This window comes from Macaca nemestrina, chromosome 1 (genome assembly GCF_043159975.1).
Source record: "Macaca nemestrina isolate mMacNem1 chromosome 1, mMacNem.hap1, whole genome shotgun sequence".
NCBI lineage: Eukaryota > Metazoa > Chordata > Mammalia > Primates > Cercopithecidae > Macaca > Macaca nemestrina.
Genome location: NC_092125.1, coordinates 202,217,957 through 202,243,327, shown reverse-complemented (window position 1 = coordinate 202,243,327; position 25,371 = coordinate 202,217,957). Strand labels below are relative to the sequence as shown.

Here is a 25,371-nt window from a genome sequence, read left to right as displayed (position 1 = left end):
CCGAGGCAGAGTCGGCCACCCGCTCTTCTATGTGCCCTCTCATCACAGATGGGTCCATCTTCTGACTGTCAGAAATACCCCCCAATCTCTACCATAAGCCCGCTGAGGGAAGGCTGAGTCCTCTCCTCCACCCCCAGGGAATGCCAGCACAAAACTCAGCCCAGCGAAATACCAAGAAATAAGCACCAATGAATACATTGTTCCCAGTTTCCCCCACAATGGGGCTCACGGGGAATGGTCATTTGTAATCCTGACTCCCCATGCAAAGTATGAGCTCCTTCCCACAGCACCAGCATTCAGATTTGATATGCCAGCCTGCATCAAAGGGACCACTAAGACAGGCTCAAAGACACAGCTTCTGGCCCCTATTTATTCACGAACACTTTGGAGGTGCAAATCCAGCTGAGAGTCCTCCCATCCAGCTCCTGTGTGGGCTTCCTGCCCATCATCATGTCTGGGGCATCTACCAGTCTGGCATCCAGTGCCCACCAAATGTGGACACATGAGAGACCAGCCTGACCTGCTTGTCGGGGACTCACACCGCTTCCTGTGGTCCCTGCTCCTCTTCTAACTGCTCACGGACCATCTGCTGGCCAGCCCCACAATGTCACAGGAGGGGCAGGGCGAGCAGGGAGCAGGTGGCGGTCAGTGGTTTCCAGAATCCACCCTATTTGAGAATCAGAACATGTCCGAGGTTCAGCTTTTGGATCCCTTTTCTGGCCTCCTGAGCTGGGCCAGAGAGGGGAAGGTACAAGCCCAGGGCCACACAACCAGGCCCTACACTGCCGGCCCGCCCCTCCATTCCCACCCATCCCACTCAGAGGAGAGGACAGGCCAGCAATTTATCCCCACACAGGGGAGGCTGGTTCTCCCTGGACGGGGAAGAAGACAGGTAAGAGCAGAGGTATCATCTACTGAAACACACACTTAGGCAGCACACACTGTGTGCAGGCCCCAGCCAGCCCTGAGGCCAGAACAGGGCAAGCCACAAGGAAGCTGAGCCAGGCAGGGTCCAAGAGGACAGGAGGGGCCCCCAGAAGGGACGTGAGTACCCCGAGAACTCCCGAGTGTTCCACCCAGTGAGCTCAGCGGCTTGTGGGCCAGGTGCCCCAAGGCCTGCAGTCCTGCAATCTATCAGCTTTCCCATCGGGTTGCCAGTCGTGGGCACAGATGTGCTGCCTGGGACAGGCTTCCTCACTCGACCACCTGATGACTTCATAACTGTTCTGTTCTGAATAAGGCAACGTTTACTAAACAACTCCTACACGCCAGTCACTATGCACTCGGCATCACCCCATTTCATCCTCATCAGGGCTGGTTTCCCCCATTTTACTAAAGAGAAAGAAGGCTCCAAGGTCTCACATTGGAGAGAGCCTGAGGTGGGATTCAAACCCAGGCCTGCCTGACTCCAGAGGCCGTGCTTTTTCCACTGTACTGCACTGGCTCTGACAAAATGCCACTCAACTTGGACCTCCTTGGAGACACCTTCCCTAATTTGCATGGGACCCCAAGTCACTCCCCGCCTCCATCTAAGCCCCTAGTCCTCGCCCCTCTTATCCTGTTTTCGTGCTACTGTCTAATTGCTCCTTTGCACACCTGCTCCCCTTTCCCCTGACGTAAGCCTGATTCTCCTCTGTGTAACCTCCAAAGTGAGCCTTGGGGATCCCAGCCTCAACCACACCACTCCCAGCTGAGGAAATCTTCAGTGGCTCCTCCACTGCTACAGCCAGTGTGAAACTCTGAGCCTGGCATGCTCCGGCCCCTGCTGACCTGTCCAATCCTGGTTCCCTCACCCCACTGGGCAGCCAAACACACTGCAAACCCGTATGGACCTGTGGGAAGGGCACAGATTCTGGAGCCAGACACATGTGGGTTTGATTGACAGCTCTGCCACCGTCTTGCTGTGTACCCTTGGGCAAGGCACCTCACCTCTCTGAGCTTCAGATTCTTCAACTGAAGGTAAGGAGGACCCTTCCTACCACATAGCTTCATTGTGAGAATTCAGTGAAACCAGAGATGTGGACTGCCTGGAGCACAATCCACTCTCAATGAAAAGGAGATGTCAGCTGAATGCGGTGGCTCACCCCTGCAGTCTCAGCACTTTGGGAGGCCGAGGAGAGTGGATTGTTTGAGCCCAGGAATTCAAGATTACCCTTGGAAACATGGTGAAACCTCATCTTTACAAAGAAATACAAAAAAAATTAGCTGGGCTTGGTGGCATGTGCCTGTAGTCCCAGCTAGTTGGGAAGCTGAGGTGGGAGGATTGTTTGAGGCCATGAGTTCGAGGCTGCAGTAAGCCATGATTGTGCCACTGCACTCCAGTCTGGAAGACAGAGGAGGCCCTGTCTCAGAAAAAGAAAGAAAGAAAAAGGACAAAAAAGAAAAAGAAAAGGAGATATCACCCCTTTTAATTATCCCTAGAATGTACAAATGCTTTCCTCCCTACACACATCTGCTAACACTATTCCCTGCCCTTGAAATACCCTTCCCTCTATTGTAATCTGCCAAAATCAATCTACATGTCAGTTGCCACCTCCTCCAGGAAGCCTTCCTAGACTGACAATACCGGGGTTTGGATATGTTGGTCCCCTTTTCTATGGCCTAGTCCCCAGGTCACCTTCTTCTACAGCTGTGAGGATCCTAGGCTCATCCCTTCTGTGGTCCCTGAGGAGGGGTCTCAGTCTCCCATGCCACTCTCTTGCCCAGAGGGCCTAGCTTCCGGGAAGACAGGCATTCAGCAAACATGGGCCAGATATTGCTGGGAGTTCCTCCACCCCAACCACACAGAGGACCCTCTTGCCTCACCCCTGGTGCCAGCAGGCGGGGTAAGCACAGGCTCTTTGCCACTTGCACAGGACTGCAGATACCTGCTATGCTGTGCTTCACAGACCCCGCCCCCCAAACTCCACACAGTCCTGTGCCCTCAGCCTACTATGGTATGAATGTGTTAAAAATAACCACAATAATCATCACTTCCATGGGGAGAGAGCACTGTGATTTACAAAGCAATCATCCCTTCCCGGGGCTCCCTGCTTCCTCCCTGAGGCTGGCCCCAGAGCCCTGAGCAGGAGCTGACTGATCCCCCTGACATATGCTCTGTCATGTCCCTCCATGGCACCCCATCCCCAGCAGTGCTTCTTGTACCCCACAGTGTATCAGAATCACAGGGCGCAGTGGGGGAAAGAGGTGGCTTTTGAAAGGCACAGGCTCCACCCCTGCAGTCCAGTGAAACTGGGTACCCCTATGAGATCATGTACCTAGCCAGAATGCCAGACCCCTGCCTCCAATAATTCTTCCTCCCCAGGCTGCTGACCTATCTACTCAGCCTCCCATCAGAGATAGCTGGGTCCCTGCCACCTCCCCCATGTGGCCAGAAGCTCCTCGAGAGCAGGGATCGTGTCTGACTCAGCCTGCTTCCCCCGCGACGCCCAGTTTCTTGCTGCCATAAAGCCCTTGGCCAAGAGGATGAGGCCCCAGTGTCCTGGGATGGCAGTCAAAGTCCTGGCCCCGTCTCCCTCCATTAGGGCTACCATCCAGCACCTCCAGTCTCTTTATAGCTCCTACCCCCAGCGTGGTTCACACCTCCACGCCCTTGCACAGGCTGTTTCCTCTACCTCAAAAGCCCTTCCTCCTGAGAGCTTCCCCAAAGCATGGGGCGGAAGATGACTTGGGGTGGCTCACAAATGTGCCATTAAATAACACTGGATCCTAGACTGAGGCTATCAGGCTCTCCCAGGTCTCATCAGTTTGTATGGGATAGTCTGGTTTGTGCCTGTTGTCCTGATGTAATTGATGGTACCCACCTCTGCCCCTTCATAACCTCAGATGTGCCATAGTTTAGATGATAAATTACATGGCCACTTTAATCCTTCCAACTGCATGAGAAATAATGCCTGTGCAGTCCCAGACTTTAACACATCCCCAATGTGTGCTAATTCCTCTCTCTAACAAACGGAGAGGTAGGAAAAGCATCTAGCTAGAAGTTCATAATGGTGCTTTGTTTTCACTGTGGTTGTTTCTTTGGATATCTTCTATTTCAGATAAATGATACTCTTTCCATTTAAGATATGAAACTTATTTTTAATATATTAAATTTTAAAAATGATATGATTGAAAGAGAAATTTCACAGGCTAGTGAATGCCTATTCATTCCTTAAAACCCAACTCCAAATCACCTTTACACTACCGTCCTCCCCTCTCTTCCTCTTCCTCTTCCTTTGACATCTGGCAGGGTCACAATCGTACCTATTACACTAAATTATGATGACCCAGCTACTACTTTGTTAGGCATCTACCACGTGCCAGGCACTGAGCACTTACTCTCATCCTCTCACTGAACCCACCCCACAGCTCTGTGGAATAGCTGTCACTACCCTTGCTTTACAGGTGATGAAATAGGGGTGAAGGAACTTATCAACAGTCACTCAGCTAGTCAGTGGTATGGTCCGGAACTGAACCCAGACTGGGCAACTTCAGTCTGTGGCCTTGACCACCACTGTCCTAGTTAGTGCTCTCTCTCCCCCACCAGCGGGCAGACAGTGTGCCCAGCTCACCTCCTATCTCATTCAGAGCCAGCCCTAGGCCTGGCACAAACTCCACTCTGATAAAGACATGAAGATGTGTGTGAGGCATTGGCTGGAACTCAGTCCCTGCTGAGATGTCTGGGGACGTCTGGGCCCCACTCCCCAGCCTACGATAGAGAACACAGAGCTCCCCCAGCACAGATCTGGGCTGGAAGGACCTTCCAGGAAACACCACCACCGTGTGTGCTGGGTCTCCCCGCCCCCACTCTGCCTCCTCACTGCCTGAGCCTCCAACAGGCAGGGAAGGTCCCCACTTCCTGCTGCCAGACCAGGATGGCCAAAAGAGAGCAGCAGGGTCTGAGCGCTGGGAAGGAAATGCCAGTCTCAGGACAGGGCTGGGCAAATCAGAGGCAGCCTCCTAGAGGGGACAGGGCTTGAGCAGTGCTTAGAAGGAGGCAGGAGTTCTGGAAAACCAAGGGCAAAGACCATTCCAGGGGAGGAGTCTCGGTTGAAAGCGTCGGGGAAAATTTGGAAGAAGGCTGAAAAGCAGGTGTTAGCTAAGTCCCTGGTGGGCCTTGAACACCAGGCTAAGGAGTTTGGGTAACACTGGGGATTTGCTGGGGACTGGATCAGGGAGTGACACACAGATAACTGGGGGTTCTGAGGCCCCAAGATGGGCAGCACCTCGACCAAGTCACAGAGCAGCAGTGGCAGGGTGGGGGTTTGAGCCCACTCTTGCCTCCCAGGAGACCCCAGGTTCACCTGGTGGCCACACCCCAAGAATGGAGCCTGGTGATGGGGAGGGCGAGCCTGCAGCAAGCAGCCAGGGGCAGGCCAGTGCCCACAGGGGAGGTAGGGATTGTGGCCAAGGAGAGAGGCGTGCATGAGGTGGGGTTCTTTCTCCCAAGTGTCACTGGGCACAGCCATTCCCACTGCCCAATGCCTCCTCAGGATTAGAGGGTCAGTGGGCAGGAACTGCAGGCTGGCACCAGCCCTCAGGGCTGAGCCCTGCAGCTGGCACTACCTCTGCAGCCCACCTTCCAGCCCTGGCCTCACCCAGCCTCCGTGTCAGTCCTCCACCAAGCTCCTTCCTGCCTGCCTTTCTTTTCTTCCTTTCCCCCCACTTAACAGATTGCGGCAGCAAGATGGCACAAATTTATGGCTCAACTCACCAAAAATAACAAGAGATCTATCAAAGGCAGTTTGCGTGAAATTAACAGGCGCCTGTACCCTCTTGTCAAACTCACTCGGCTCTGAGGCGTCCCAGGCACTCCGCCCAGTCACTGCCCACCAGCCCCCAGCCCAGTGCTCTTCCGGTACCAGTCCAAGCCCACCCTGCTAGGCCTTGCTGTGGATTCCCCTCAGCGGTGTCCCAGAGTGGATGAACACAGCTTCCCTGCCCTGGTGCCTGGGAGAGGGGCCAGGACAAGGGTCTCACCCTTCCTGTTCACTACCATCCCCACGAATCTTGCTCTCAGTCTGGCAGCTGCAGGTGCCAGTCCATTCTCCTGAAGCCCAGTGGGGAGGAGACAAGGGAAGGAATGGAGGGGACCAAAGGCTTGGCAAAGGTGGTGCTGCCACAAGGCACAGACGGTGCCACGGACTCTCAGACATGCCCTGACATGTGGAATAAACAGTCATGTGCCCGCTGTGTCTCGCACCAGAAAGGTTGGGCAGGAGGGAGGAGATGGCAGAATAGAAGAACTTCCTGCCTGCCAAGGGAGGGGAAGGGGCTGTGCCAGCCCAGCTCTGGGCACCAGTGTGCCATGTGAGCCCCCTTATGACAGCTGATGCCACACCATCCCATGCCAACTCCCTACAGGGGCCCTCCCTGAAAAGCAACCCCAAGGAAACATGCCAAGTAGGACAAGGGGCAAGAGCAGAGGTCAGGCTTGGGAACAGCTGGGAGCCCTAGCTCAGGGCTCCCTGCTCAAAGAGACACCTGGCCTCATGCCCAGGAATAATCAGGCATCCAATCTCCACCCATCTCTAGCCCCAGAGGCCTCTGCAGAGGTTCTGATGATGGTGCCTTTCCCATCGCCGGCCCTCTCTGATCCCCAAAGACACCCCAGCTACCAACCAACTCCTGCTTCCGGCTTCAACCAAGCCCAGCTGGCTGCTCCTGGCTCTGTGCTCCACATGGCAGCCTGCCCAGATGGTGCCCGCCCATGAGGGCAGAGCCTTGCTCCGTCCACTGCAGATCACTGGGCCGATGGACCGCAGGGAAAGCCAGACAATAGAACCCGCCTGCAGCTGAGCACGATGGGGGAGACCCCCACAGAGTGACAGGCAGTGGTGGCCATGCAGGAAGAGCCATAAACCTCCTGATATACGCCTGGCGTTCTCCGCCGATGTTCAACAAAGAAGCGAAATTCAATTTCTTCCTACAGGCACTAAATCCCAGGCCAGCCTCCGGGGCCTGTAACCTGCCCGCGGCCTGGCTGTCACTCGGACGGCTTCATTGACCGCCGTTAGAGGCCAGGCTAGCCTGGGAGAGAGGCCACAGCAAGGACACTGGGCACTTGCTGTGGATGGGCACGATGCCAGATGTCTCATTGGAGAGGCCAAGAAGGCCCCCATCCAAAGTACTGGGTCAGGCTACTTTCAAGATGACCACCCCCTCTAATTAATTCAGGGATACCTCCCCATTCTACAAAGAAATCATTGCCCACCATAAATAAAGGGATCAACTCAAGGTAACAGTCAAAGGTAGAGGCCAACTCCAGGGCTCTAGCCGGCAAAGCAGGGCTGGGGACAGGCTGCACTCCTCCAGTCCTCCTAGCAGCCCTCACACGATACTCCGTCTCCTTGTAAACACTCTCCCAGTGAAATCCAGATGCCCTTTCCATCCTCTATCCCTGCATCCTTGATCCTCATGAGGATAGGCCAGCACCTGTTATACCAAATGGGGAAACTGAGGCCCAGAGAGAGGAGAGGCCTCCCTGTCGGTACCAGAGCTGCAGAACAGACCCCAGACCTGCCTCCTTCCCATCCCCATGTCATCAGTCCCTGTTCCCTTCAGGTCTCCTGGTCAGTCCCCGGCCCAGCACTGTTCAGCGGGCACACAGGATCCAGCTGAGGCCCTCAGGCCCTTGAAGCTGCAGGAAGCAGGGTCTGCAGAAGGCAGCCGTGGCTGAGGGAGTTGGGGTGGGAGTGGGAGCAGGCAGGACTCAAGGGCTCGCAGAGCTTTTGCCCAGTCAGCAGGAAGCTCTAGCAGCTGGCGGCCTCAGTCCCAGAAGACATGGGCCCTGAGGGGGGAGACAGGGGACACCGGGAGCTGAGCCAGCCCAACCCTCCAAGGCAGCCTGGAAGCTCAGGCCTCTTCACCTAGGCACACTCTTCCTTGCCTCTCTCTGCCCTGACCCTGGGGCAACTGCCAAAACTCACTAACCTGTGTGGACAGGAATGCATCCCTGTTCCCTGCCTACTCCAGCCTCCAGGCAAACTTGTCAACTTGCAGCACCAGGGCCTGCCACGATCACTCCCAGCCTTGGGCCTTTGTGAACGCTTCTTCCTCTGCTTACAATGCCCTCATCTCACTTCTGCTTGTCCTTCAGGTCTCTGTTCCTGCATTACTTCCTTCAGGGAGCCTCTCCTGCCTGCCCAGTTAGGAGGTCCCTCCCTGGGTTTATATATCACCCTGCATTATCTGATCTGTGCCCCCATTCTTCTAGCCAGTCTGCAAACTCTTCAAGAGTGAGGTCTCACTGCCATGCATTTTGGTGACTGCAACATTTGGTCAAGGCTCAGCAGAAGGGTGACATCAGTGAACAGCTACATGCATGGCCGAGGATCTGCCAGGATGGACACCAAGGACACTGTCAGCCCCTGCAGACCCCGCCCCACCCGGGCCCTGCTCAGACTCACCATATCTCATCTCGGTTGTGAATAGATCATTGCTGCTCCCCGAGTGCAAATCGGCCTCAGCAGGTGGGGCTGGGCCCCCGGGCACCAGGGCATTGGACAGGGTGTGGGCAGCAGGAGGGCCTGGAGATGTGGTGGTGGCAGAGCCGGCCCCCGCCTCTCCAGGGCAGCTGCAGCCTGGCTGAGCAAAGCCGCAGGCCCTGCCGGCAGCGCGGCCACACTCCTCACTCCAGCGGCAGAGCACACCACAGGTGAACTGGCTGGAGTTGTTGTTGTTGATGAGCAAGACCTCGACAAAGCGGAAGGCTAGGGCAGCAGGCGCCAGCAGGCGCGGGGCCTCGGAGGGCTCAGCCGACAGGCACAGCTGCACAAAGTTCTTGTCGAAGTGCAGGAACGTAAAGGGGCCCGAGCCGCTGCACAGCTCCAACCCCGCTGCCGCCTCCGCCTCCTCCTCCTCTGGCCGCCCCAGCTCTGACTCCGCCTGGGCCACTGCCTCCTCGGAGCTAGGCCGCAGGCAGGTAAAGTTGACCAGGTAGTGGTCCAGGGGCAGCAGGCGGGGGGCAAAGTGTGCGCACACCTGCTCCTGGCGGTTGAAGCGCAGGTAGAGGGAGTACTTGGTGGGGTCAGGGTTCTCCAGGGTCCAGGAGCAGCCCGAGGCGATGGTAGGAAAGAGGTCCTGCAGCGAGAAGGCCCCGTAGAGCACACCCGAGGCCAGGGCAGAGCAGGCACTGGGGGCGGGGTCGAAGGCGGCGGCCAGGCGCAGGGACAGAATCACAGACAGTAAGAGGGGACAGGCTGGGGTCATCCTATGTCCCTTGCCCTGTGGAGAGAGACAGTGGTCAGTGGGCCCCCAGCACAGCCAGCATGGGCTCTGAACCTCCTATGGTGAGCTGTGGAGTGGGCCTCATAGTTAAGACCATGGTCTTTCGAGGAGTGTCACCCAGGTCCACCTGTGTGAACTTAGACAAGGGACTTGACCTCTCTGAGCCTCAGTTTCCTTACCTGTAAAATGGACCAATGATAGTACCTATCTCACAGGTTTCCTACAAGGGTAAAATGAGATAAGTAAGGGAAAGGACTTGGGAGAGTGCCTGGAATCTTGTGAACCCTGAAGAAATAGTAGCTGTTGTTGCCATTGTTCTGTTTCCTCAGAGTCAGCCCATCAACTACAAGCATATTTGCCTGACATTCAGATCCAAGCCCCAGCCCCACCATCCAACCTGTATTCTCCATAACTGTTGCTCTCAGTCCCAGTGTGTCATGATCAGCTGTGAGGCATGTCACACGTAACCTGCGGTAATTGTCAAAGCGGTGATGTTTGACTACGATTTGTTTTTTTATAAATTAAGAGCAATTTGAGGTTATTCCTGGAACAATGTCATTCTCACTTGCTTTACTGAGAGGGAGAGAAAGGGGCGGAGTTACAGCCAGTGTGCCAGGAACTGTGCACACTCTGCACAACCTGAGCCATGCCCACAGGAGCGCACTGTCAGTGTGGATGTCATGTGTATCACTGCCGTGGATTTCCTGGTTGGAACAAGGGGGAGAGGCACCAAGCAAGGGGACTTTGGGCTTGAGCCCCAACCCAGCCAGCCGCCTGCTGGCTGGGTGACCCTCATGAACCTCAGTTTTCTCGTCCGTAAAATGGGAGCAGAAATTCCCCCTCTTACTTCCCTCTTTCCCTCCAGCTCCATGGGATTATCTTCCAAGGTCTGGTTCAGGGCCTGCTACCCCCTGCCCTGTGAAGCCACCAGCCAGTCGCGACCTCTCTCCTATACTATTTCCCTAAGACTCGCTCATTCAGCTCATGGGTCTTCCAGTTCCTAAGAGTGGGGACCCGAACTTGTTGATTTCTACCTTCCCTTAAAGTGCTGCACCAAGCTGAGCTCCCAACAGGTGTGAATGTACTCCAGGTGTGGGTGGGCACCTAGGACCCAAGCCCTACCCCTACAGACACACAGAGCAGTCAGGCCAGAGTGGGTAAGGGCTGAGGATGGGGAGAGCTGCAGGTGCCCTCCCACCCATCAGGCCAGGGCTGTGTCACTGCCCACAGCCTGCCCAGCCTCTATCCAACTACCCAGAAAATGGAACCTAGTGCGTGGTCTGAATCAGCCCCACTTCCAATCCTACCCCCCAAGTAATCCACACGGCCTCCCTCCTCCATGCCACAGGATCGCTCACAGCACTGCACGGGCCCCTAGAGCCCAGTTGGTCCACATCAGAGGAGAAAAGATGGGGCTAGGAAAAGGGAGACAACCCGCTCCAGATCACACAAAGGTGGCCAGAGGGGACTCAAGCCCAGGATCTGAGGCCCAGCCCAGGCCCTTCTTATTCCACCAGTAGCCTCTGCTCCTTCCCTGTGCTTGCTGCTCAGGCTTCAGGCCAGATGGAGCAGCTATTAGCTCTGGGGACTGAATCAGAAACACAGGACAATTCACAGGTACGGCTAGATTTTCCCAAGACACAGTTGCTCCCAGGGAACAGACTTCCCCTTGGGTCTTTAGGAGTATCAACACTGGGCAGAGGGGGGACAGGATTTAGAACCCTAACTTTCCAGTCCCTGTGCAGCAGCCATGGAGCTCCCCACTGCCCCAGATGCCACATCCCCTCGTGCTATACCTCCAAGCCAGGCCCAAGCAAGCATCTGCCCCTCCCAGTCATACAGGGGCTGGGGGAGATGGTGGAGTAGCTCCAGGAAGACCTACTCACTGCAAAGGAGCCACCTCACCCTCCTCCCAAGACCCGCATGGAGTTATTCGGCAGAAGCCAGACAGGCTGTGCCTCTGCCCCCACCCACCCACCCTCCTCCTTAGAGCTGAAAAAGGGATGAGACCTCTGGTCTTTCCCACCCTACATCATGCCTGTCCCAAACTGCTCAGCCCGCCCCACCTGCTGCAGCACTAGCAAAGCCAGCGGCTGATGATGAGTGACATCCAATCCCCCTGCTGCCCCCAATTATTTTTAAGCAGGCTGCAAAATTCAGGCCATGGCTGCTGCTCAGTGGAGGGGAGGTGGGGGCTCATTATAGCCGGCCTCCCCTCCCCCACTTACAGCAGCTCAGGGAACCTCCCCTCACACACACACCAACACATGTGGGTTTGAACACCCTTGTGCCCTGAGGACACACCAAAGCATGAGTGCACAGACGTTCACAGGAGTTCTGCATACGAACGGATACATATGCACACGGACATGCAGACAGGTGAAACCCACAGATTCATGCTGTCATGTGCACTCAGGAGTGAACACACACACACAGGGGTGTAGAGGCTCACACGTGTACACATGCACAGAGGTGCACACGCATTCTCAAGTGAGAACATACATGAGTATCTGGCCCTCTGAGGCTCGGCATATGACAGCTAAGTGTCAGGCAGGATCCTCTGCGGGGCCTTCCTTTGCGTGTCTGAAGCTGGGGCTCCCTCCCCTACCCCGCTCCTGGGCTGCTGCTCCCTACTCCACAGCCCCGCCCCATCAAGAAGCACAAGGTCCACATCCTCCACAGCCACAGGCTGGCTTCTCCAGAACGGAGCCACTTTTAACCCAACCCAAACCCCCCCTCCCCTCAGTCTCCTTCAGACACCTTCACGCTCATTCTGGGATTTCATCCTGGACATGCGCGACCCTCACTGTGTCGGCTGCAGCATAAGACCTTTTGGGGCACCTTTTTATATCACTCCCCATCATTCAAAATAAGGCAAAGACCCAATTCCAAGCTGGGTCACAGACAGCCACTGGTTCATTAAAGACCCTCCTGCCTGTGTGTAGCCAGGCCTGTCCTCCTGGGAGCACTGGCAACCCAGAGGCCTCTCCCTGAGCCACCCCGGGAAGGGGACCTAGAAGGATGATCCTTGTCTCCACAGGCAGCCCAAGTGGTTCTTAGTCATGATTAACCTCCCTGAGCCTCAGTTTCCCTCTCTGTGCAATGCAGACCGTGAGCCTTGCCCTCAGGATGGCAGACACCTCATCAGCCTCCCAACAAGTTCCCAACACAGAGCCTGGCCCACAGCCCTGTCTCCTGTCTGTCTATTCAGGACCTCATAAACGCTATCCTCTTGCCTGCTGAGGTACAGGGCACTGCCTCTGGGAAGGCTCTTTGGGTTGAACCCTAAGTGGCTTGGCTACCTCCAAACCCAGGAAGACCACAGACCAATCCCTGCACAAGAGTTAGAGAGGAGAGGTACTAAGGTCAGCTCTGAGGAAGAACTTCCTGGGCCAGAGGTGGCTGATAGGAAGATCAAAAGGCCTCCTCCCTGAGAGATGGGTGAGGAGCTGACTGGAGTAGTCTCCCTCTCACTTTTAACCCTACCCAAGATCCCTCCTCTAGGGGGCTGGGGGCTGCCTTCACCACATGCCCCTGACCCCAGCAAGCCCAAGAATCCCACTCTGCCCAAACGCACTCAATCCCCTTTCTTTCAACCCCTCAGGGCTCCCCAGCTTCCCTTCTGCACCAATAAAGGAATTCAAGGCTTTCGGCAGCTGAAAGGGCCAAGGCAAGACTGTGGGGTAAGGGGCAGAGCAGCAAGAGAGGGGTGTCTCAGGGCCAGGGCCGGTCGGGGATTCCCGGGATGACTCCCATTTGACGCTGGGTGGCGGGGGAGGGGCGAGCCGGGGGAGGGGGCGCGGCGATGCGCACATCCGTCGCGTTTATCCACCTGGCAGCTCCAATTCGCCTGCCCGTCACTCACCCTCCGCCTCCCGGGCGCTCGCCGCTGGCCCTGCCCAGGCCGCCACGCAGGCGGGGACCCCCACTCGATGCCTTCGGGTCCTCTGCCAGTGCTCGGACCTGAGGACAGGGTCCTCAGGAGCTGCTCTCCCAGAGCTCTGTCGCCCCGGGGGGCGCACACCCTCCATCCTGCCTCCGGAGCCGAGGGGAGGGCGCGACCCCCTCTGTGCAGCCCTGCCGCTCCAACTGCCAGAGAGGGTCGCTCTCTTGGGGGAGGGGGTTCCTCCTTAAGCAGGAAAACGCGGGCAGAACCGGGAGGGGGACAAGGGGCAGCCCTCAGCCCCTGGGGGCGGTGCCGAGCGGGCGGCGGGGGAGGGGGCGGTGACTCAGCCGCCCTCCGCCCGCCTCCCCGGAACTTTGCAGCAGCTGGAGCCACCGTTGCTACAGGAACCGAATGCTTTTGTTCCCCAATGTCAGGGCTGCCGGGGCAGGCGGGTGACGAGGAGGCTGCCACTCCCCAGTGGGACCCAGGTCCGGCCACACTGCCCAGAGGACTTCCAGCCATCACAGGTTCGAGTCCCCTTCCTCCGCGCCACCTTCTCTTCCCCCAAGCCACTCAGGCCAAAGCCAGGTTTCTTCAAACTCCTCAGGCCCTCAGGCCCGGTGGCCCTGCTAACTCTGACCCGAGGCGAAGGGCCCTGGGAAATTCCTGACGGTGTCTGACCTCCTGGGGGAGGGGAGAGGCTCTTCTATGGCTGAGTGATTTCCCACCTGGCTACCCCTAACAGGCTGCCTGCCTTCTGGGACTCTGACTAGGGTTTCTTCTCTTACTTCTCCCACCTCTGCAGCCTCTACACTTGAACCAAGACCCCAGAGACCTTGGCCTGGCTTTCACTAATATCCCTCTGGCCACAGCTGATTCCAGAGAAATATAGTGGGAAGTTGCAGGACCAAGGAGGAGATGAGGGAAACTGACAGTCACTGGCTCCCCCTGCACCCATACTTTGTGGGGGAAGAGGGGACTGGGGGCTAAAGGTGTTTCTGTCTTTATTATACTGGGGGTTGGAGTGAAGGCACTGGAACCTATTTTTCATTTTTCTCTTTTGGGATTAGGAGTGGAGTGGAGAGGGGCCTGACCTTGGCCTTGAACAGAAACAGCCCCACACCCCTATCATTATTGAACATTGCTAGGTGCCAGACACTCTATACAAACAACCTAACTTCATTCTCCCAACAGCTATATGAGGCAGTGATCAATGACCCATTTTATAGAGGGTCAACTGAGGCTCAGAAAGATTAAGTAGCTTGCCCATGTCACACAGCTTTTGAACATAGGTTGTCTGACTGAAAGCTGAGTTCCTAACTACTTACTCAGCTTCATTACCTGGGGGTGGGGAGGGAGGGAGGGGTGGGGAGGGAGGGAGGGATGGGGGCAGAGACCAGATGGAACCTCACTTTGTGTTACAGAAATGCAGACCACGCACGCACACCCCAGACTAGACATGTCCTTTTGAAGAGTGATACAGAAAGGGGGCAGAAGAGAGAGCGGAAGGAGGAGAGAGGGAAGAAGAGGGGAAGATCTCTTGTCTCAATCTTGGTCCAGAGAAGACCCTCCCTAACCTCCCCAGTACCATCACCAGGACATATCCTGCACAGAGTCCACACTGCCCCTCACCCCAGTAGCAGTGCAGAGGATACTCCCCAGGTGCTTGCTCTGTCCCAGGGTCAGGTGGATTCCCCCACAACTGACTCCATGCACAAGCCAGGCACAGCCCACCTTTGCCCCCAGCCAGCCCTTACCTCATGGGAAATGCCATGGGGTAGAGGCTCCCTGGCAACACCTGACCAAGCACAAACAAGCCCAACCAGGCGTCCTGGAGCCCGCGGCCAATCCTGCTGGTCTGTGCGTGAAGGCTCAAAGGACTCTTGACTTGCTGCTGGGGTGAGCCCTCCACTCCACCCCAACCCATCCCACCCCCCAGAACATATGGCCTGACAACCAGCAGTGTTTGGGCATGGCTAGCACAAGGAGGCACCTGGCCTGGCCCACCAATCTCCTCTCCCCAGGGACTTCCCAGCGTCAGTCCTGCAGCCACCGCTGATGCTCTAGGGCTGCGGAAACCCGGGGTTGCCCACGGGAGAAGGGGTGGCAGGTCCCAGGCTTCGGGCAGGGGGCGCCAGAGGACGCCCAGGGGCCCGGCCGGCAGCTGGCGAGGCGGGCAGGCAGGCGGCATCTCTCGGCCCGGGCGCCCCTCCCCCCCGCGGACAACAGACCCGTCGCCCGCTCTGCGCGGGCCGTGGCGCGGAGGACTTCCCCCGGCTGTGCCCTCAGACCGAGCTGACTGCGGGAGTGGCCGCCAACTTCACAGCTTACAACCCCCTCCGGATCATGCCGGCCCTGGGGCTGCGGGAGGGTGCGTCTGGTGCCCAGCTCTATGACCAGGGGTGGGAGGATAGGGATGGGGGATGGACAGATAGACTCCGGCCAAAGATGGACACAGGAGTCAGGGATGCGGGTCCAGTCGGGATCTCAGCTGGAGGGGAGGGGGCGCGGAGCAGACACGGGGGACACGGCCCCAATTTCAAGCTGGGGGGAGGGGACTTGCAGCAAGATTGGCGAGGGAAGGCGGGACTCTGGGCAGATATGGGGGAGGGGGCACTAGGGGCAGAAATAGAGAAGAAGCATGGTCAGGGTACGGGCGCGGGGGAGGGTAGAAACTATGGGCAGACATGGATGGGGACAGGAAACACTCTGGGCAGAGATGAAGTGGAGGAGAGGAGCAGCGTCCGGCATTCAGACTGTGATGGGAGATGGAGGGGGAGACACAGTTGAGCTGCAGGTTAATGTGGGGGGGCCTCTAATAAAGGTGGGGGGCGCACCGCCCGGATCCAGGCCGAGACAGGGAAAGACTCGAGACAGCAACCACAGTCTGTGTCAGAATTCTGGAAGGGGAGACTTTAGCATAGATGGGTAAGAGGGTCGGTCCAGGCTGGGGGAAGGGGGGCCGAGATTAGAGATTCACCAGCGATTAAGGGGGCCTCGGCCCCAGGTTTGGGAGTCCCCCAGAAGATGGGGGTGGGCGAACGCTGAACGAACTCAGTTCGGGCTGGGGGAGAATTCAGCAGAGACGGGTTGGGAGAGCGCCCTGAGTCCGGGCCGGTGCGGAAACTCGGGACCGCGCCGGGAGGGCTCGGTGCGAGGCCAGGTCGGGGTCTGGGGCCGAGCACTCACCTGGGCGCCGTCAGCAGCAGGAGCGGGGGCCGGCGCTGGCGGGGGCGGCCACGGGGCGCAAGTTTGCCATCCCTAAGTCGGGGACCGGGCCGGGCGCAGGGCAGGTAGCTGCAGCCGCGCGGAGGGCCGAGGCTCCCGCTCTCCCGGGCAGCGGGTGCAGAAAAGGCTCCGTGGAGCAGCGCGGGGCGGGCGGGCGGGCGCCGGGCCGGGCGCGGGCTGCTGCCGCCGCCGCCGCCGCCGCCTCCTTGCCGCGCCGCCCCCCGCTCCCCCGCCCCGAGCACCGCCCGCGCCGCGCGCCGCCTCCTATTTGCGGGCGGCGGCCGCAGCCCCGAGCTCTGAGAGCCGGTGCCGCATCCTCCTCGGTCTCTGAGCGCCGCCGCCGCTGCCGCCGAACCCGGTTCCTCCGGCCGCTCCGGCCGCTGCCCGCAGCGCGCGCCGGGCCGAGTGACGGCCGAGGCGGGACGCGGCGCCTGCGCGGGCCGGGCCCGGGAGGGGGCGCGCGCCGGGCCGGGCGCGAGGAGCCGCGGGAGAAGGGGCGGGGGGCGGGGGCGACGCGCGCCGCCTCCTGTTAAAGGGGGAACAGCGCCAGCCGAGCCGATCGCGCCCCCCACCTCCCCGCTTTGGGCCCCAGGCGCCGGCGCGGGAGAAGCCCTGGGTAAGCCCCCGCCCCGCCCGCTGCCTCCTGGACCGCAGAATGAGGCGATCCGCGACGCCCCTCCAGCTATACCCATGCCGGAGTCTTGTCGCGCCGCCAGGGTCTCCTGGGCCCTGCGGGCTGAAGCATTTGCTCACCTTCCCATGTGCATTGCATATTGCATGCCCCTGTGCATGCAGGTGCCAGTCATGTGCACTGAACTTTGCATATGCATACAGGTGCCCTAAGTGTGCACTACCATGTTGCCTGGGTAGGTGCATGCAAGTGCTACACACATGCACGGTGTATTAACATGTGCCCAAGTCCTGAATGCATGTTGCTTGTTCCTGTGCGCAGGGATGCTATATGTATGCAAGCTTACAGGTGCCACATGTGTGCTGAGGACTGTGGGTAACTCATATGTAGCAGCCACATATGTATACTGCAATGTGACATGTTTGATGCATACTTAAACTGCAATGTTGCACGTCCTTAGGCACGGGGATGCTACACGTGTGCAGTGTGTTACATGTTTTCCTGAGTCCCTGTCTATTCCCACAAGTGCCTTTCCCTGTGCCAGGGGCGCCCCCATGTTGCATCTGCTTGTGTAGAAGCAGCAGAGATGTACAGACCCACCCCTTCCCCATCTTGGCACTGTGCCCAGAAACAGTTGGGTGGGGCCTGAGCCCTCGTGGTTCAGGCGGTACACAGGGAGATGCCCATGGCTCAGGGCCCCAGTCAGGGGGTTTGTGGCCTGAGCATGTTGCCCTCAGTAAGGTAGGCTAATATACCGCTGCAGCCAACACAAGTAGGTTAATCCCACGACTTTGGTCAGAGGAGAAACCAGCAGGGGGCAGCTTTGCAATAAGGGTGGGATGGTTTCAGCTTTGCAATGAGGATGGGATGGTTTCAGGACCATACTCTTTGAAGGTTCACTGGCCAGGAAGGGCCAAATTTTCAGGGCAAAGAAGTCCTCATTCCAGCAAATAACAACCCCACCTCTCCATGGATGCTCCTTGAGTTGTGTCGCCCTCGAGATGGGGCAAGAAGAGAAAAGCCTACCTCTTCCCAGGGGCAGTACCAAGAAGAGGCAGAGAACCACCCTCTTTTCCCTCCTTCTGTCCCTCCCACCTCCAGCAGCCTCAGTGACATTTGTTGTGAGTGATTATGAGAGATTATCGACTTTAATGGAAGGAGGTAATAAGGGGCGATGAAGGAATATCACCTGTCACCTTAAGAGAATTTATGAGGCCTTATGAGGCAGGGAGGAGGGCTGGGCCGGCACCTTCCCTTTCCCTGCGGATGCCCAAGGAGACCCATGCCTTGGGCCTAGCACTGGCAAGCAAGGCTCCTAGGGTTTGCTGGGCACCCTCAAACACACTCAGACATCTCTGGGTTTCAAGGCTCAGCTGCTATGTGAAAGCCAGGCCAGGCAGGCCTTGCCAGCTGCAAAGTGTGTTGAAAGCCACCCCAGGGCAGTGGGAAATCTGGACCCCCTCCTTACATGGGCATTGGGAGGGGCAATGAGGTAGCTGAGACTGGGGCTTCAAGGAGGTGGGCAAAAGTGGGGAAAATGGTGCAGACATGGATTGCCCACAAGGATGCAAGCCCCTTAGAAATCTCCAGGACCCTGTCCAAAGCTCCAGCCCCCTCCTCTCCCACAGGGAGCTTGCTTCCCTCTCTATGAATATTCATGACTATTAGCATATTAGAGACCTGGAGCCCAGAGAAACCCAGGCAGGTCTCTTGCAGATGTGATGCAGCTGGATCCCTGAGGACCCCTTCCTTCTTCCCCAGGATGCAGTTGGGTGAGAGGTGATGGGAAGGACTGGCTCCAGATGGACAGCAGCATTTTTTGTCTCTCTCTGTTCCTCGGTAGCCCTCTGACTTCTTGACCCCTTCCATCAGCCACAAAAATGTACACCCAAGGAAAGATAGGAAGACAGAGTGAGGGACTGACAGAGATGGTGTCCCATACCTGGGGGCTCACTAGGGGCAAGGTGGGGAGGTCAGCAAGGCAAAGGGGGCTGTGGGAGCTGTGTGGGGACAGCAGGACCTCCCCGGGGTTGTACAGGAGTGAGCAAGCGAGACTAGGCTGACCTCTGGAAGGCTCTCCCTGGAGGCACCTCTCCGCATCAGGGTTTCCCCACCTCCTTTCTCATGAGCTCCTGCCCTTCCAGACTCACTCTGGTAATAAGGCCGCCCAGGAGGACTTGGTGTAATTACAAATCGTTTCCATATTCAAATCCAGCTGGTTGAAGAGAAATTACTTCTCTGAAGCTCAGGCGGGGGTGAAGAGAGCAAGTCTTAGCCCCAGGAGGGGCCTCCTGGGAGCCTGGGGCAGAGATTGGGCATGGGAAGGGGCACCGGCCAGAGCTTGAGCACAGAGCGCTTGAGCAGAATAAAGGGACATCCCCCTGAACCCCCTAAGCTGGACCAAGAACAATGACTTCAGCCCTTTAGTCCCATTGGGGCCCCCTCTAGAACCTCTGATGGGATTATGGGGACCCACCCCACAAGGGCAACTGCCTTGCTGTCACCCTGCCATGCTAGGTGACCTTGAGAAAGTCCCTTCAGCTTTCTGGGCCTCTGTTTCCTTATCTGGGAAATGGTATAAATGATCTCAGCCTGGGATCCAGTGAGATAAAAGATGGATTAGCAAGGGTTATGTCCCTGAAGGGGCCTTTGTCAGTAATTATTTTATTACTAATTAATGAATATTTTTGTCAACAATAGCAACCATCAATGGCCCAGTTGGAAGGCAGACAACCCTCAGGCCTAAGCCGGTGGGGCTGCTTAGGAGAGGATGGTGTGTGGAGGAAGGGAGCTGCCCTGGCCTCACCCGCCTGGCCTCAGCCTTGCCTTCCGCTGGGCCGGCCGCTGCTATGCTTCGTTGCCCTTTAAACAGATGAGAAAATGTTCTTCTTCCCTTCCCAATGATTTATTTGGCCCAGAGCCTAGGCAGGTTTCCTTCCAGCCAGTGGGACCTAGGAGCACCCCTCACTCAGCCCTGTTCACCACTGCCATTCAACTAGACCACCCCAAGCTGTGGGTGCCAAGGTCTCCTTCCAGTCCCACCCCTACCCCAGACACCTATCAGGCGCTCATAACCTGTCCCTAAAGACACCTATATCCATGTGACAATCTTCTGCCCCAGAGTTCCTATGACCAGCACCTGAGAGCTCTGAATGGCATGCATCCTGGGGGCCATCCTGGAAAAGGTGGACTGGCCCTCTCTGCCTGTGGGAAATACTTCATGTCTAGCTTCCATCCTTCCTGCTGCAGATGCCAAAGGGGTTAGGAGCCTGGGGCAACCCAGGTTGGGTGTTTGTCATTTTATTGCTGTTGCAGATTGGGGAAAGAAGGGAGGATGCCTTGCTCCCTAGCCAAATCTTCCGAAATGCCTGGTTTGTGTGCAACTCCTCGAGCAGCACCTGCATTCTCTGGCCCCTGGCCCCTAGGGCAGAGGATAGAGCAGCCCTTTAGGGTCTTGGGTGATCTTTACATACATGCCTCATACCAGAGGGTACACACAAGTATATATAGAGCCTGGCGCCTTTATTCATTTATTCAACAAATATTTATTGAGTCTACTATGTTCTAGGCACTGGGATCCCAGCCATCAGCAAGTCTTGTTGCTTCTACCTCCCAAAATATCCCAAATCTATCCACTCTTTACATCCCCACTGCCAACAGGGGAGTCCACGCTACCATCATCCAATGCCTAGATTCTCCCTTACTTAATTTCTGGGCTTCCACTCCTACCTCCCCCACCCCAGTCCATTCTCCTGGAACCCATTGAGCCATCTCTTTAAAAGTGTAAATCAGGGCACCTCTTAAGCCTGCTAGTAGCTTCCCACTGCACTTGACAATGTGGCCTTCCAGACCCTGCAGAGCTTGGCCCTTAGCAGCCTCTCGGACCCATCTCCAGTCCCCTCCCCCTGCCCCACACTATGCTGCAGCCACACAGTTCTCCTTGCTGCTCTTAGAAAACTCCAGACCCTTCCCCCAGCAATTTCCATGGCTGACCCCTTATCAAGAAGGTCTCACCTTCAACATCACTTCCTCCAGGGAGCCTCCCCTGACCACACCTCTAAAATAGCCCTACCCCACCCCCAGTTGCTTCATCCCATACCCCTGTTACATTTCCTTGGCAATACTCATTGCTCTGAAAATATGTTGTTTATTTACACACATGTCACCTGTTGCCCCCCTGGACTGTGAGTTCTGTGAAGTCAGGGACCTTGTCCATCCCTTCATAGCTGGGGTCTGTGACACCCGGCACCAGGTACAAGGTAAGTAGTCAGCAAATATTTGCTGAGCGAATGAATGGTGAAATGGCAAGCAGACACCTTGCCCTCACAGAGCTTTTGATCTGTAACTCTTGACTGATGTTTGTGCAGTAAAACACTGGTTCACAGTTTGCCATGTGATGAACCAAAAGACTTCAGGCTCTGAGGCCACACAGATCTGGATTCCTACTTCTGTCCCTCACCAGTTGTGTGACCTTGGGCAGATCACTTATAATATCCAAGCCTCAGTTTTCTCTTCTGTAAAATGGAAACAATGATCCCAATTTAGCAGAGCTGATGCAGGTCACGTCAGATGAAAAAGAGGAAGTGTCTCACACAGTGCTATGCCCAGATGTCATCTGCATGTAGACGCTATCTGCATGAATGTGGGCCCCTTTCAGACTTACTAGGGCTATGGGCTGTTCCAGATTCTGGGGACACGGAGATCACTCAGAATTGGGGCCCTGACCTTAACACCTTTCCAGCAACCCCCACATCCCCCAAAGGAAGAGAGGTGTACCAGGAGGAGCTTTTATCTGCTGAGATCATTGCAGATAAGGAGGCAGGAGCCAAGGTTTTGCCAGTGTGATGGGGACAGTGTGGCAGGGGGGATCCCTGCAGAGAAACTGAATCTGGATCCACTTCTCTGCAGCATCTCCTCTCCTTATTTGGAAGTTCCTCTTCCTTTTCAGCCTTCCATGTCTGTGTAAACACACACACACACACACACACACACACACACACACACACACCTGCATGTACAGATAAAGCCATATCTACACACTGACACAGTTGCTGGCCCGTCAACATATACACTGGACTGGGATTCACAAGTATATAAATAACCATGTACACACAACTCTAGGACACAAGCCCCCTCCATTTTTCTGGTCCAGTGGGGATCCGTCTGGCTTATTTATTAGTCCCATCACCTCTGGCTCTAGACTGAGGTCAGACACAGTCCCTTACAGGAGGGAGCCCAGGCACTCCCCCTTGGTAAATTCTTCTGAGGTCTAATCCCACACTCCCCTGCTGTAGGCCTTAAGGTCAATGAGCCCTGGCAGCCATTCCAGACAGCCGGGGATGACAGCACCATACCCTGTACCCACACCCTGAGGCTGGTGGATATGCAGGGGGCAGAGGCGCCTGAGGAGCTGCTCCCAGCTTCCTGCCATGGGCAGGGGTGAGGAGCATCCCTCAGGGAGGGGCTGGGACACGCTCAGCAGGCATGGGGCACGCTGGCAGTGGGGGAAGGCCAGTGTGTTCCACTGCCTGGGATGCCCCAGGTCCTCTCTCCTGGGCTCTGTGCCACCTGGATCCTGCTGAACTGGGCTTGTGCCAAGCAGGACACATGGGCTTAGCAGGCAGGGGTGCAGGGACCTAGAGGTTTGGAGGCACTGGCTCATCCAGCCAAGCCCTTCTGTAGGCAGACACTGTGCCAGCTGCTCTCCACCTATTGTTCAAATGAGCCCTGAGAACAACCCTTGCAATCAGTCTGGTCACCCGCATTTCACAGATGAGGAAGCTGCTTTACAGAGAGGCTGAGACAAAAGCCAGGCCTCTACCCCATTCAGGGTTTGCTAGAGGCCCTGCTTCAGTTCTGCCTCATCCTGCCTCGGCCTGGTCCTCCCTGCCACCTCCCAGAGGACACACCAGGCACTAACTTTTGAAAAAAATTATTTCGGGATTAGAGTTGATCTAAAGAAGACCAGCTCCCTCGGGGTGAGAGATTTGGTTGGTGGGGGTCTGACTCCCAGAGCTTGACACCTGCTAGAAGAGGCTGAGGCTGGACACCTAGGTTTTGGGGGAGGCAACCAGAGTTGCTGAGGGTGCTGAGAAGGACGGAATGCAGGACCAGTGACACCTATATGCCTCTCTGGCTGGCACAACCACACTCCTTACTGACAGGAGCACACGATGACACACCCCAGGAGGACATCTGTCCCTCTTGCTGGAGAGGAAAGTACACCAACTCATGCTGGCAATAAAGCAATCACTGCAGGGTTGCGGGGCTTGCTTCTGGCTCACCACCAACTCTGGCACAACTCTCACCTCAGAGGGTCCCAGGCTTGGGGGTGAAGCCTGTGGATGGGGCGGGGGTAGGGGTGTCAGGCTCCGGAGCCTTGTAGTTGGAGGGGAGGGCCCTGGAGCACCTCGCCAAGTGAGTGTTCTGTGTGTCAGAGTGGGAGTGAGTGGGGCTGAGCTCCGGTACACGTGTGGGTGGTTGTGTGCGTCAATGTGTAGGGGGAGAGTCTGTGTGTGTATATGGCGTGCCTGTGTGCAGGTTTCGTGTTTGTCTGCCTAGGCTTTGTACGTCAGAAGCCTGGACCTGGCTCTGGGATCTCTGCTGCATGTGCGTGTGTGTGCCTTTGTTTGCAGGGTGTGTGGTGTGTTCGTGCATTTCTTTCTCTGTCTGTGTGTGGCGTAGAATGCATACACACCTACGATGCTGGGGTTTGGCATCCACTCAGTGTCTGGACGAATGTGAGGTGTATTGACAGGGCAGCATTTGCGTGTTATTGGAGTTTGTGTGCAACCAGAGTGCGATGTTTCCTTGTGTTTGGTGTGTGCTTGAACGTGTGTGTGTGGAAAGTGTTTGCAGGCCTGTGTGTGTCTGTGCCTTTGGTGAGTCAGGGTGCCTGGCATTTGCAGGCCCAAATGTGACCGCGTCTGCATGTCAGTGGTATGTGTCTATGCCAGCCTGCCGTGCGTGTCTCTGTGTGTGCCTGGCGGTGCTGGCAGGCCCTCAACTTCCAGTGAGGTCTGTGTGTTACTGTTGGGTGTGTGTCTCTGGGTGTCCTATATCTGTGTCTGGATGAGGGGTTTGGATCCACTGTGGTGCATGTCTGCAGATCTGTACCTGTGGCCCTGGGATTCTTGTCTTTGGAGACTTTGGCAACTAATCCTTCCCTGGAAGCCCGCCACCCCTTCCTATTCCCAGGCTGAATCCTCCATCGGGCCCTCCCTTACAACCAGCTTGGCCAGCTTGGAGCCTGACTTTCCACTGGAGGTCCCCCTCCGGAGGGAACCCTGAGGCTGCACAGCCACCGGGTCCAGGTCACATATTGATGGACAGAGGCTCCCACTCCTATGGTGCCCTTACCCCTTACCCTCACAAAGGGCCCCACCGCCGGAAGCCGCCTGCGCTCCCACACCTTGTGCGGGTCTCCCCTGAAATGAATTTTAATTTCCGCTCAAGGCCGGCCACGTCCTGAGTCCCGAGCCCGTGGCGGTGGCGGCACGGGTGTGGGGCCGCCTGGGCGGGAGCGGCGGAAGAGAGCGCGAATTTGAATTTCAAAGGCAGCCGGGGCCCAAGTGCGTGCGTCAGCGTTGCCCGATTGTGTGTGCGGCGCTTTTGTGTGTCCGCGAATGCGCGCCTGCGTGTGTGGCGTGTGTGGCGTGTGTCTGGGTGTTTTGTGACTGTCCTCCGTGAGGCCGTGTGTGAGCTCTTGCGTGGGCTGTGTGGCAGGGAGCGCGGTGTCCGTGGGCCGCCTGTCGGTGTGTCTTTGCGTGCTTGTGTGCTAGTCTTTGCCTCTGCGAGTGGGTATTTTTAGGACCGAGTCTGTCTATATGAGCCTGTGTCTGTGTGTGTGCGCTCCCGGCCCTGCGTGTGTCTGTGAGCGTCTGCCGGGGCGCGAGTGTGCTCGGACCCCCGCGGGGGTGTGCGGGTGTGTCCGTGTGTCTGTGCACGTGCAGGCGAGCGTTCCCATCTGTGTGTGTGCATCTGAGTCTGGGCTATGTGTGATTCAGGGACGAGTCTATGAGCCTGCCTGTGCCTTTGTGTGTCTGTGTTCCAGCCGATGCGTGTGTGCGCTTGGGTGTCTGTGTCGTGGCGTGTCCCTGCAAGCGTTTGTGCCTGCAGGTGCTAGAGTGTGTAGCTGTAGGAATGAGTGTGTGTGAGTGTGCGGAAGGGGCACTGCGCGAGGGGGTGTAGATGCGGAAGGCTAAGCGAGCCCACGCCCTCCACGGACGGTGCCGCCCCCACCGCCCCCAACCCCCGCCTGAGGCTATGTGCCCCTGTGTGCCTGCGCCAGCGGGGGCCCTCTCTGGGCGCCAGGAGGGAGCTGAGCGAATGGCCCTCTCCTCCCAGAGACCCCGGGCCGCCGCCAGCCCTGGGCACACCCGCCCCTTCCTCCAGAGGTCCCGCTCGCTGACCCACG

General features: G+C 57.2%; 1 protein-coding gene across 13 annotated transcripts in view; it reads right to left on the bottom strand.

Moving 5' to 3' along the window:
• Positions 1 to 16,435, bottom strand: part of LOC105494619 (adhesion G protein-coupled receptor B2) — a 36,943-nt gene extending 20,508 nt beyond the window's left edge. For 3 of the 13 annotated variants that reach the window (XM_024796841.2, XM_071096987.1, XM_071096990.1), the window contains exons 1-2: positions 13,076 to 13,796; positions 8,391 to 9,207 (exon numbers count right to left, since the gene is read on the bottom strand). In XM_024796841.2, the coding sequence (XP_024652609.2) occupies positions 8,391 to 9,207; positions 13,076 to 13,618 (1,360 nt within the window). In that variant the 5' untranslated portion in view covers positions 13,619 to 13,796. Of the gene's footprint in view, positions 1 to 8,390; positions 9,208 to 13,075; positions 13,802 to 16,285 lie in introns of those variants that run through there. The other 10 variants (XM_071096998.1, XM_071097003.1, XM_071097019.1 and 7 more) reach the window with 6 other exon arrangements.
• Positions 16,436 to 25,371: the final 8,936 nt, after the last annotated feature.